The sequence below is a fragment of the Chrysemys picta genome, chromosome 12 (genome assembly GCF_011386835.1).
Source record: "Chrysemys picta bellii isolate R12L10 chromosome 12, ASM1138683v2, whole genome shotgun sequence".
Taxonomy (NCBI): Eukaryota; Metazoa; Chordata; order Testudines; family Emydidae; genus Chrysemys; species Chrysemys picta.
Window position 1 is genome coordinate 34,932,665 of NC_088802.1, and position 12,172 is coordinate 34,944,836.

A 12,172-nucleotide genomic window follows, 5' to 3' on the forward strand; every position below is an offset into this window, starting at 1 on the left:
GTCCCACCTGTTGGTCTCTGATGGCTACAGCTGCAGGGGGGTTAAAGCCACCAGCCTTAGCGGCGGGGGTTAGCTTGGGAGAGGAGGCCAGGGTCGCTTTGCGCTTCTGATCCAGCCAGGGTTTCTCTGCCTCCAGGCGCAAAGTTCTCCTTCCAACCCGCCAGCTTCCCGCCGGGCTGCAGTCTGGGTTTCCTGGGCAGTGCCCTGGCACGGGAGGCTCTTCCCGTTCGCTGCCTGGGCAGCGATCCCGCTGGATGGGAAGCGCCCGGCTTGTAGAGCCGGTCCCCTGCAGAGCGGGCCGGGCTGCGCTCCGCGCCCCATCTGCCGGGCTGCAGCCTCCACTTTCCGGCCCGGGTAGCGGAGCAATTGGGTTTGTGACGGTGGCTTCACCTCCCCGCTTCTCTCTCTCTGTGTTTGCCCCCAGGCTCCCCGGAGGAGGCGCCCGCAGGATGCCCGGGAAGTGCTGGCGGGTTCTGGTCACGCTGGTGTCGCTGTGGTGCCTGGCGGGCGGCGCGCGCGGCGGCTACGGCATGAGCATGTTCGCGGTGCAGACGGCGCAGCCGGACCCGTGCTACGACGAGAACGGCCACCCGCGGCGGTGCATCCCGGACTTCGTCAACTCCGCCTTCGGCAAGGAGGTGAAGGTGTCCAGCACCTGCGGCCGGCCGCCGGCCCGCTACTGCGTGGTGAGCGAGAAGGGCGAGGAGCGCGTGCGGACCTGCCACCTCTGCAACGCCTCGGAGCCGCGGCGGGCCCACCCGCCCGCCTTCCTCACCGACCTGAACAACCCGCACAACCTGACGTGCTGGCAGTCGGAGAACTTCGTGCAGCACCCGCACAACGTCACGCTCACCCTCTCGCTGGGCAAGAAGTTCGAGGTGACCTACGTGAGCCTGCAGTTCTGCTCGCCGCGCCCCGAGTCCATGGCCATCTACAAGTCCATGGACTACGGCCGCAGCTGGGTGCCCTTCCAGTTCTACTCGGCCCAGTGCCGCAAGATGTACGCCAAGCCCAGCCGCGCCGCCATCACCAAGCAGAACGAGCAGGAGGCCATCTGCACCGACTCCCACACCGACATGCGGCCGCTGGCCGGCGGCCTCATCGCCTTCAGCACCCTGGACGGCCGCCCCTCGGCCCACGACTTCGACAACTCGCCCGTGCTGCAGGACTGGGTCACGGCCACCGACATCAAGGTGGCCTTCAGCCGCCTCCACACCTTCGGCGACGAGAACGAGGACGACTCCGAGCTGGCCCGCGACTCCTACTTCTACGCCGTCTCCGATCTGCAGGTGGGCGGCCGCTGCAAGTGCAACGGCCACGCGTCGCGCTGCGTCCGCGACCGCGACGACAACCTGGTCTGCGACTGCAAGCACAACACGGCCGGGCCCGAGTGCGACCGCTGCAAGCCCTTCCACTACGACCGGCCCTGGCAGCGGGCCACGGCCCGGGAGGCCAACGAGTGCGTGGGTAAGTCAAGCCCCCGGCCCCGGCCCGAGAGCGCCGGGGCTAAGGGGCCCGGGTGCGTGGGGAGGCGGGTGTGCTTGGCCGAAGGGACCCCGGAGAGCACGGGACGCATGGCGCGGGCCGCTGGCCTAGGGGAGACTCGCAAGCGGGCGGGAGAGCCAGCCTCGCATGGAGCCTCCCTTCCAGCCCTGAGATCTAGGAGGAGACGCTCCGCCGACCCTGGCCAAGCCCTGGGTGAATGTTGATCCCCCCGCTCCCATGCCCGGTGCCCCGGGGGCTCGGGGAGGCAGGAAGGCAGATCAGAGGGCTCGGAGTCGGCCCCCCAAGCTGCTAGCAGGTGTTAGCTGGCCGAGAGGAAGGCTCCAGTGGAGTCGGGCTTAGTGCCCCGCACGCTGACGTTGTTGGGTCAGAGATGGCTGGGGAAAGCCCAGGCAGAAAGGCGCCTTGTCCAGTCTCACCACGATCACATAACCCGCTGCAGCCGGGACAGGTCATGTCTCATGCGCTGTGGGTTGGGAATAAGCCTCCTAGTGACACATCTACCGGGCACAGACTAAGGCCCCAACCCACGCTACACAGGTGCCTCACCATAAGTTGCGGTGCAGAGGAGTTTGAGCCTTGGGAGCAATTGCATCGGTTAGTTCAGACTATACACGGACAAGCCTGACTGAAATGAATTGCATTCAGACGTGCGCGAGGTTGGGATTGTTAGTAAATATTTAGCTAATGACAGCTCCAGAAGGGCAGGGTCACTTTCTAGTCCTGCCTAAATGTAAATAATTCCTCGGTTATGGGCCATCCAGGCGGCTTTTAAGGCAGACTGTTATAGTCTCGCTCAGAAGGCTCCAGCTCATAAAGCTGTGCATCAGAAACGTTTCAGTGGCTTTATAGCTCCAAAGAACTGACAGAGCTCTGGCAATGAGTCTCCTTCTGAGAACACAGTAGGTGGTGTTTTCTCCAGCTGACTTTATATGAAATTAATTAAAGCAGCACCTCCCTCTGAAGATGTTGTCCCAGCCCTGTGAAGTGCCTTCAATTGATCCATGAATAGGAGAGAGCAAAGGAGGGTTTGTGTGGAGTTGATGTGCTTGTGTCATTTCTGTCTCAGGCAGAAACACTGGCCAAGCCAATAATACTGTGGGTCTCTAATGAGGGACTTGAATGAGGACCAAGGCTGAAATGAGAAACAGCAGTGTGCTTGAGAGATGATTTATTTCACCAGGTCTGAGGCAAGAAATATAAATCCTCTTGGCTGTAAACAATTCCAATAATCTAGGTTATCATTCAAGAAAGATTCTTAGCGTATTTATAGGCAGTGCTGCAATATTCTGGCGTGGGTCATTCCTGAAAATGACAGGCAGGAGGATGCTGTGTGGTTGGTGGTGTGTAGATGCATGTTCTCAGACAAGGGGCAGATATTCCTGGAGCAGTTAGGAAGGCTTCACCCATCCCAGCTTTCCCTTTAAAAGGTGATTTTGACATTCAAGAAGACAAGTGAGTGAGAAATTGGCAAGTATAAGGTGGGCACAGATAGCTCATCAAACACCACTCAGAGGAACCCCTCCTCTCCTAGCCCATGACTTGCACAGCTCTTGCTGAAGTACCTCTCTCCTGGCCTGTAGCATGCCCTGCTGTCCCATTCTTGGGCTCCCACACAGCTTTGGCATGCACCTTATTCATGATCTCCAGCACCCCCTTATAGTCTGATCCTGAGGCTCCTGCCTCCAGCTCTGCCAATGCTGATCTGCAGCACTCCCTTGTCCTGAGTCCCCCACATCTCTGCCAATGCACCTGAATCCTGTCCCGCAGCAAACCCCCTCCCATTCTTGTCCTGAGGGCACCTTCCCTCAGCTTTGCCCATTCACCTAAATTCTAACCTGCAGGAACTTTCACTTTTGACCCTCACTCCCAGCATTGTCAGTAAACTTCTAATCTAACCTACAACCCCCCCCCCTTTCCAGGCATAATCCCATACCCCACATCCTATTAATACATCTTAAAGTTGACCCTGTTAGGAACCCTATTCTACAGGGCTGTCCAGAAAGAAAAAAAAAAGATAGGTTTCAGCATTTGTTTTTGTTCTGCACTGAAGCAAAAACTAGTCCTTTCAAAATATTTGTGCAAAAAATCAGAGAGAGCAAGAGTGAGTGAGACTCACCCCAAAATATCCCCGTGGTTTGGACACACACCTAAAATGTGAGAGACCCAAGTGAGTGCCCTAGCTCCTGGGCCATGGCTTTTCTGTGGTGGATCTTTTTCTCTCATACATTTCCATGAAAAGTTTCAGTTGTGATGAATCAGCATTTTCCTATGAAAAATCCCCAGCCAGTTCTACCATTCTAGTCTTTGGGGTCTTCTAGCCAGAGACTTAAAGTCATGTCACACACTGGTAATGCTGCGGTATGAAAACTTGCCCACCAGAGATTAAACTTAGACTCAGCTATAACTCATTTTTACTTGTCATCTGAGCCACATTCCAAGACTAGTTAACATATAACAATACTCACTCATAAAATGCTTCAGCAGCATCACATGTGTTTTAGCACTTGCATATCTTGGGTAGATTCTCAGCTGGTGTAAATCGGAGTATCTCTGCTGAAGTCAGTGGAGCTATGCTGATTTACACTAGCTGAGGACCTCTTTTATTAAAAGTGCCTTAATGCTGTATTATTTATTTATGCGGCAAATTCTAGCCATTGATGATACATAAGTCTCTGATCCTCCTTACACCGGTTTTCCACCACTGTGACTCCATTGACATTGATGGCATTCCTCTCGGGTTATACCACCGTAAACAGAATCTAGCCCTTGGAAGGAAACTTTTTCTGAGTGCCTCTGTCATTTGTGAATATTTAATCACATTATTTACAAAGAAAGTATATATCACTTGCCCTGTCAAAATATTCCGCTCCAGCGATAAGAATAACATTGTGCAGCATCTCCGAACAGTTTGTTTTTCCTTTGCTTAAATCATAATCAGATGTGACTTTGAAGAGTATTTAATTTCTGTGTCTTCCTCTTGAACACCAAGAATAATAACAAAGAAAAATACTGGCAATGCACAGGGTTATTTGGCTCACTAAGTCTTCTTCCTTTAGCAAATTAATACAGCTAAGATACTTCAAGATTAATACAAAATGCAGACATATGTGCTTTGCAAAACCTTTACTAAACCTTAGCTCCATATACATGTAAATTCTACATTTTAGTAGAATTCTACTCTGCCAACATACATATGTTCTCTCTCTTCTGCTATCAATCTACTAGATTAGATAGATAGATAGATAGATAGATAGATAGATAGATAGATAGATAGATAGATAGATAGATAGAAAAAGAAGAGTTTAGTCCAGTTTTAAATGGAAATCACAACACAGTCTTAATTGTGGAGCAGTTACCAATGTATGTGTGTATACAATAAAAAAATTACTCATGGATGTAGGAAAGCTAGATTATTCTCTTTAGTGAAACTTGGAATTTCTTCCAGAAATAATCCTAAACAGCATGAAAGAGAAAAATATAATATTTCAGGGTTGGTGACAGCAGAATACAGGAAATCTTTCATTTAGCCGTGCATTAGATCTTCGACTGGGGTAACTCAGCAGAGTTCTGTTAAAGTCCATTGAACTGTGCCGATTTAAACCATCTGAGGATTTAGTCCAATGTGTGTATGTAGGTATATGTCATCTATACACACGTGTGTGTAATCTGAAAGAGTGGTAGTACTGATCTTTCTTTTAATGGATATTCTATTCCGGATGAGTTGAGGCTTGTGGAAGGGGTATTGACGATCCCGGTGAATTTTAGGCACCATTGGTTTTCACAGACTGAAGACAAGAAGCTATATTTCATAAATGAGTGACTGGGGTTTTAATAAACTTCCTATGAAATTTGGAACTTCCTATGTGCCACTTCAGCATTGAATTTTTTGCTGAAAATTATTATTAAAAATAAATCACACAAGACAAATGCTCCGAGATCTTCCCAAGTCTGTGGCTGGGCTATAGTTTATGAAAACTAGTTCTGCAACCGAAACCATGGATTTGCATAACACAGCTGTAATTTAAACCCCACACCAAAGACGGCTGTGTGAAATGAGCTCTTTAGTGCCCTGTAGTTCAGTTTGTCTATTGGTAGTGTGTACCTGTGATACAATGGTAATAATGACACAAACAGAGCTGTATGAGAGTGCTCTTTATTTGACTGTTCTCTCAGCTGCAGGACTCAAATGCTTTGCTGCTGAAGATAATTCTGTAGAGTATATTGGAATAGCTTTGATGCAGAATAATATTAGTGTTTAATTCGCACTGTGGAAGTTAATAGAATCCTGGGTCACAGGAATACAAGGAAGATTAAATACACAGGAGAAGAATGACTACAAAGGGAAAGGTTTGTCTCTTTACCCTGAGCGTGCTCATTACACAAAATCCTTGGTTTTTATGCTTACAATTTCTACCCTGGTGTAAAAAGTGGCTTATTGGCATTAACCTGTTTGAGGACACCAAATCCCAAGTCTTCAAAGGAGGTGGTAAAACCAATCCCTGAGGGCCAGATTCTGATCCCACTCACATCAGTGTAAATCTGGAGTAGCTCCAGTGTAGTCCATGGAATTGCCAGGGTATAGAAGTGGCCAAAGGGAGCGGAGCCCAGATTCACCTATACACTCTGACTGCTTTGTCCCACTTTCGCAATACCTAACCTCTTTTCTGACCAGTTAAACTGGGTTGATGACTGTTTTCTGTCAATGGCACAGCACATAGCAGCCAGAGCTTGCTGGCAAATCTGGCCCTATGTCTTTAATAAACTAGAATGATATCAAACTAATACAATAGACATCATGTGTATTAAAAACTGGCTAACTAATAGGTCTCAAAATGTAATTGTAAATGGGGAATTGTCATTGAACGGGTGTGTTTCCAGTGGGGTCCCACAGAGATCAGTTCTTGGCCTTACACTATTTCACATTTTTATCAATGATTGGGAAGAAAACATTAAATCATCACTGATAAATGATGATTTTACAGATGACACACAAACTGTGGGCATGGTAAATAATGATGAAGACATGTCACTGATTCAGAGCAATCTGGATTGCTTAGTAAACTGGGCGCAAGCAAGCAATATGCATTTTAATATGGCTAAATATAAATGTATACCACTCTGAACAAAGGATGTCAGGCATACTTACAGGATGGGGGATCCTATCTTGGGAAGCAGGGACTGTGAAAAAGATTTGGGAGTCATGATGGATAATCAGCTGAGCATGAGCTCCCAATATGATATTGTGGTCCAAAGAACTACTGCAATCCTGGGATACATAAAGAGGGGAATCTCAAATGGGAGAGGTTATTTCATCTCTATATTTGGCACTGATGTGACCACTGCTGGAATATTGTGTCAAGTTCTGGTGCCCACAATTTAAGGAGGATACTGATAAATTACGGAGAGTTCAGAAAAGAGCCATGTGAATGATTAAAGGATTAGAAAACATGCCTTATAGTGATAGACTCAAGGAGCTCAATCTATGTCACTTAAAGAGACAGCCAAGGGGTGACTTGATTGCAGTCTATAAGTATCTACATGGGGAACAAATATTTAATAACAGGATCTTCAGTCTAGCAGAGAAAGGTCTAACGTGAGCCAGCGGCTGGAAGCTGAAGCTAGACAATTCAGACTGAACATAAGGTGTAAATATTTAACGCTGAGTGTAATTAACCATTGGAACAATTTACCAATGGTTGTAGTGGAGTCTTCATCACTGACAATTTTTAAATCAAGAGGGGATTTTTTTCTAACAGATCTGCTCTAGGAATTATTTTGTGGAATTTCTCTGGCCTGTGTTATACAGGAGGTCAGACTAGATGATCGCAATGGTCTCTTTTGGCCTTAAAAATCTGAGGGCTACAGGGAAGCATGGTCTAGCTCCTCCTGTTATTGTGAAATTAGATTTCTTTGGTTTTGTGCTCTGTGCGTGGTGTGAACAGGGGCGGCTCCAGGCACCAGCGCAGCAAGCGCGTGCCTGGGGCGGCAAGCTGCCGGGGGCAGCGTGCCGGTCGCCATGAGGGCGGCAGTCAGGCAGCCTTCGGCGGCATGCCTGTGGGAGGTCCGCCGATCCCGCAGCTTCAGCGGCAATTTGATGGCGGGTATGGTGAAGGCGCGGGACCGGCAGATCACCCACAGAAACGCCGTTGAATCCGCGTGAGCACCGGACCGCCCGCAGGCATGCTGCCGAAGGCTGCCTGACTGCCGTGCTTGGGGTGGCAAAAAACATAGAGCCGCCCCTGGGTGTGAAACCCCAAACTCTATGGAGTTCTGAATAACTTTCATTTTTAACAAGAGTAATGACCAGCATCGAAATAACCGGGTAGATTAAAGACTAGCAGCAACGAAGGAGTTAACAGGTGCAACATGATTAGCCAGTGGGTCTCCGTGGGAAATAGTATCTCCAAGTCCCTAGTGTGAAGCTAGTAAGTGCTGTTTAAATGTGTAAACAGTATAGAGCTGTCATTTATCTCAGTTAGCCTATAACATCTGGAGCAGAGCCACTGCTGGGATTCCCATTAACACCTAGTGACCAGGATCCTCCAGCTATTCACATGAACAATATACCAGGCTTGCCACAAGCTAAAGAGAGCCCCTTTCCACCATGCTGCACTGCCTTTGTCATGCCAGAGCTGCCATTTCAATAAGCCAGTTTCTTTCCTTTGGTCTCGCTGAGTATTTTACTTCTTAAAAGCAATCACCGAAACTTCTCTCTGGCCTAAGGCCGAAGATAAAAGAAGACACAGAATAAGGTGCTTTAAAATGTGTATTCCTAATGTGGCTGTTGGAAAGGCAGTGAAAATCATCTCTCCTTCTTGGGGAATGCCAGCCTTTCTCACCACAGCTGGTACCTATTTTTCCCCCTTAAGATGAGCTATGTTTTTTATTAAGTGAATGTATGTCTTGGGATTAACTCAAGATCACATCCTTAATAGTCTTATATGTTTACACTTCAAAAAGTCCACTTGATTTGATTTTCTTCCCTGTCATCATGATAATTTCTTTCTATGTCTGTTGTACAATGTACAATCACCACATTACATTGCTCTATGGGTCTAATTTATAGTTACATGAATCCCAAATAGCTTTCTTACCCATAAGAAACATCCCCAAAACTAACCACTTTCCATGCATACAGTTCTTTAATCAAAGATTCTCAAAGCATTTTTACAAGCATTTGTTAGGAACATAGGAATTGCCGTATCAGAGCATTGGTTCATCTAGTCCAGGGGTAGGCAACCTATGGCACGCGTGCCGAAAGTGGCACACGAGCTGATTTTCAGTGGCACTCACACTGCCTGAGTCCTGGCCACTGGTCTGGGGGGCTCTGCATTTTAATTTAATTTTAAATGAAGCTTCTTAAACATTTTAAAAACCTTATTTAGTTTACATACAACAATAGTGTAGTTATATATTATAGACTTATAGAAAGAGACCTTCTAAAAAAGTTAAAATGTATTACTGGGACGCAAAACCTTAAATTAGAGTGAATAAATGAAGACTCGGCACACCACTTCTGAAAGGTTGCCGACCCCTGATCTAGTCCAATATCCTATCTTTGAAAGTGGCCAGTATTAAATGCTTCAGGGTAAGGTGCAAGAAACCCTGTAGAAAATAATTATAGAATAATCTGCTCGCTATGCATCTGATGAAGTGGGCTGTAGCCCACAAAAGCTTATGCTCAAATAAATTTGTTGGTCTCTAAGGTGCCACAAGTACTCTTGTTCTTTCTGCTCCCTAGCGTAAATTTCACTCCTAACTAAGATCACACCACTGTAAGGTAGATGCGTGCTATTGTCCTTATTTTAGAGATCGGTAAATAGTCACTGGGATATGAAATGATTTGCTCAAGATGAGAAATAGGGTGGGTGAGGTAATATCTTTTACTGGACCAACTCCTGTTGGTGAGAGAGACAAGCTTTTGAGCTACACAGAGTTCTTTGTGAAGTCTGGGAAACGTAGGCTATGTCTACACTGCACACCTTACAACGGTGCAACTGTGCTGCTACAGCCACGCTGTGGTAAGGTACACAGTGTAGTTGCTCTTTGTCGCCAGGAGAGAGCTCTCCTGACGACACAATAAAACCACTCCCAATGAGGGGCAGTAGCTTCATCAATGGGAGCACGGCTCTCAACAACGAAGTACTGTCCACCCCAGTGCTTTTCATGGTTAAAACTTTTGTCGTTCAGAGGAGGTGTTTTTTCACACCTCTGCGCGACAGAAGTTTTAACCACAAAATGCAGTGTAGACATAGCCTTGCTCAGAGTGTCACAGCCAACTACAAGGTGGAACAGATTGTTTAGCATAAGTAGTTAACACATGGTGAAGTGGTCCATTAACACCCCGACAGTCATAGGGAGCTGGGGAGTTTGTTAGAGGGTTATAATAAGCCATAAATCCAGTGTCCTCATTCTCAGAGGAAACCTGCCCAACAATTTTAAACGATGAATCTAGGAGCTTAAATTCATATCTTTGCTAGACATTGTTACAATAATCTATAACCTCACTAACAACCCTCTTCCTTTCCTCCTTATGACTGGAGAGGTGATAATGGGCCACTTCACCTTGAATGGTTCCTTGAAATATGTGATAACTGCTTATACTAAGCAATCTGTTCCATCTTGTATTTAACTGTGACACTCCGAGTAAGTGCTTGTCTACACTTAAGCCTGGTCTACACTGGAAAATTAGGGCAGGTCTACATTACAGACCTATATTGGTATAACTATGTCATTCAAGGGTGTGAAAAGCCACACCCCTGAGCAATGTAATTATACTGACCACGGCCTTGGCTACACTGGCAATTCACAGCACTACACTTGCTGCGCTCAGGGGTGTGAAAAAACACCCCCCCTGAGCGCAGCGAGTGCAGCGCTGTAAAGCGCCAGTGTAATCAGCGCCTGCAGCGCTGCACGCTTGCTCGCAGTGCTGCAAGCTATTCCCCTCAGAGAGGTGGAGTACTTGCAGCGCTGCGAGAGAGCTCTCGCAGCGCTGGCGGCACGACTACACTCGCGCTTCACAGCGCTGCCGAGGCAGCGCTGCCATGGCAGCGCTGTGAATCCACAAGTGTAGCCAAGGCCATAGTAGAGCTTCTCCCATTGACATAGCTACCGCCTCTTGGGGAGGTGAAATACCTACACTGATGGGAGAATCCCTCTCCATTCTGTGTTGGTGTAAGTAGTGTCCACATTGAAGCATCACAGTGCCATAGTGTAGACAAGCCCTAAGTTTCCCAGACCTATAGAAGAGCTCTGTGTAAGCTCAAAAGCGTGTCTCTCTCACCAACAGAAACTGGTCCAATAAAATATATTACGTCCCCAACCTTGTCTCTCTAATATCCTGGGACTGACACGGCCACAACATTGCTCAGGATGACACACAGACAAGATGACACAGAGCCAAGCCCTTGATTCAATCCTGACTCCCAATTATGTGCTTCACCACTATAGACAACACTTAAAATATAGCCCAATCTTACAACTCGCACAAGTCCTTACTCACAGGAGTAGTTCCATTGACTGCAGTGGGATTACCTGTGTGAGTAAGATCCGTTTGCCTGAGTAAGAGGGCCCAATACATTTGAACTGGTAATACTTCCTGGACATTCCCTAGCACAGTGGTTCTCAAACATTTTTTTTCATGGACTACTTGAAAATTGGTGAGGGTCTTGTCAGACTGCTTAATGATATTTCCAAATGTTATTTGTACCATTAGCTTACTATTGTAAAACGCTTTGGATAAAAGCACTATATAAAAAAACAATGATAATAATAATTAAAAAGTTTTTTTGTTCTACAAATAAAAGCACACAACTCATATTTTAATAGTCTTACCTTTCTAATGCAATGGATGTGCCCTCTCTCCCCTGCCATGGCAGCCCCCAAGCTGGGGCTGGGAAGGAGGGGGGGGTCTCTCCCTCTCTCCCCTACCACGGCAGCCCCCGAGTTGGGGCTGGGAAGGAGGGGGGGGTCCTCTCCCCCGCCACGCCATCACAGAGCTGAGGCTGGGAAGGATGGCTGTCTCTCCCCGGCAGCCGCAGCCCTGGAGCTGGGGAAAGTCGCCTCTTTCTCTGGCCGCCGCAGCCCTGCATGTCCCAAATTCCCCCCACTCCTTCTTCTCAGCGCACTGCCCCCTCCCACCAACCCCCTATTCCCCCCAAGGCCACCACCTCACTTGACATGTGCATCTTCTCCAGGGTCCAGGCTCCTAATTAGTGGAGTCACGCCTGCGCAGCTCCACTAATTAGGTGGGTGGTCCTTCATTCTCTCGTGTGTGGCAGCCCAGGTGCACACCTTAGACAGAACTATCCGCAGACCACCTGAATGGAGCTTGTGGACCTCTGGTGGTCCACGGACCACAATTTGAGAACCTCTGTCCTAGCACATTCAGCCATTCCTGGAGTCAATATGACATGCACCTTCTTTTCTTGTTCCAAATTAGCTTGTGAGAAAGAGGAAATGAGTGTGTAATTCTGATGAAGCTCATGGAGTTCATGCCAGAAACTACTGTGTATTGGGCTTAAATTTGTTTTAATAATTCTATTGGAGGATTCTTCAGAAAACACCACTTTCTCTTTTAGGCCATGTCTACACTAGAAAATTAAGTCAACCTAACATACGTCAGCATACAGCTGCTGCAGTAATTACATTGTTTGTGCATGTCTTC

The 12,172-nt window shown here is 47.6% G+C and overlaps 1 protein-coding gene across 5 annotated transcripts in view; it reads left to right on the forward strand.

Moving 5' to 3' along the window:
• NTN1 (netrin 1) overlaps positions 1-12,172 on the forward strand; it is a 266,079-nt gene that overhangs the window by 25,464 nt on the left and 228,443 nt on the right. For 4 of the 5 annotated variants that reach the window (XM_024101647.3, XM_024101649.3, XM_024101648.3 and 1 more), the window contains exon 2: positions 425-1,467. In XM_024101647.3, coding sequence (XP_023957415.1) covers positions 450-1,467 — 1,018 coding nt within the window. In that variant the 5' untranslated portion in view covers positions 425-449. Of the gene's footprint in view, positions 1-12; positions 1,468-12,172 lie in introns of those variants that run through there. The other variant, XM_065563337.1, reaches the window with a different exon arrangement.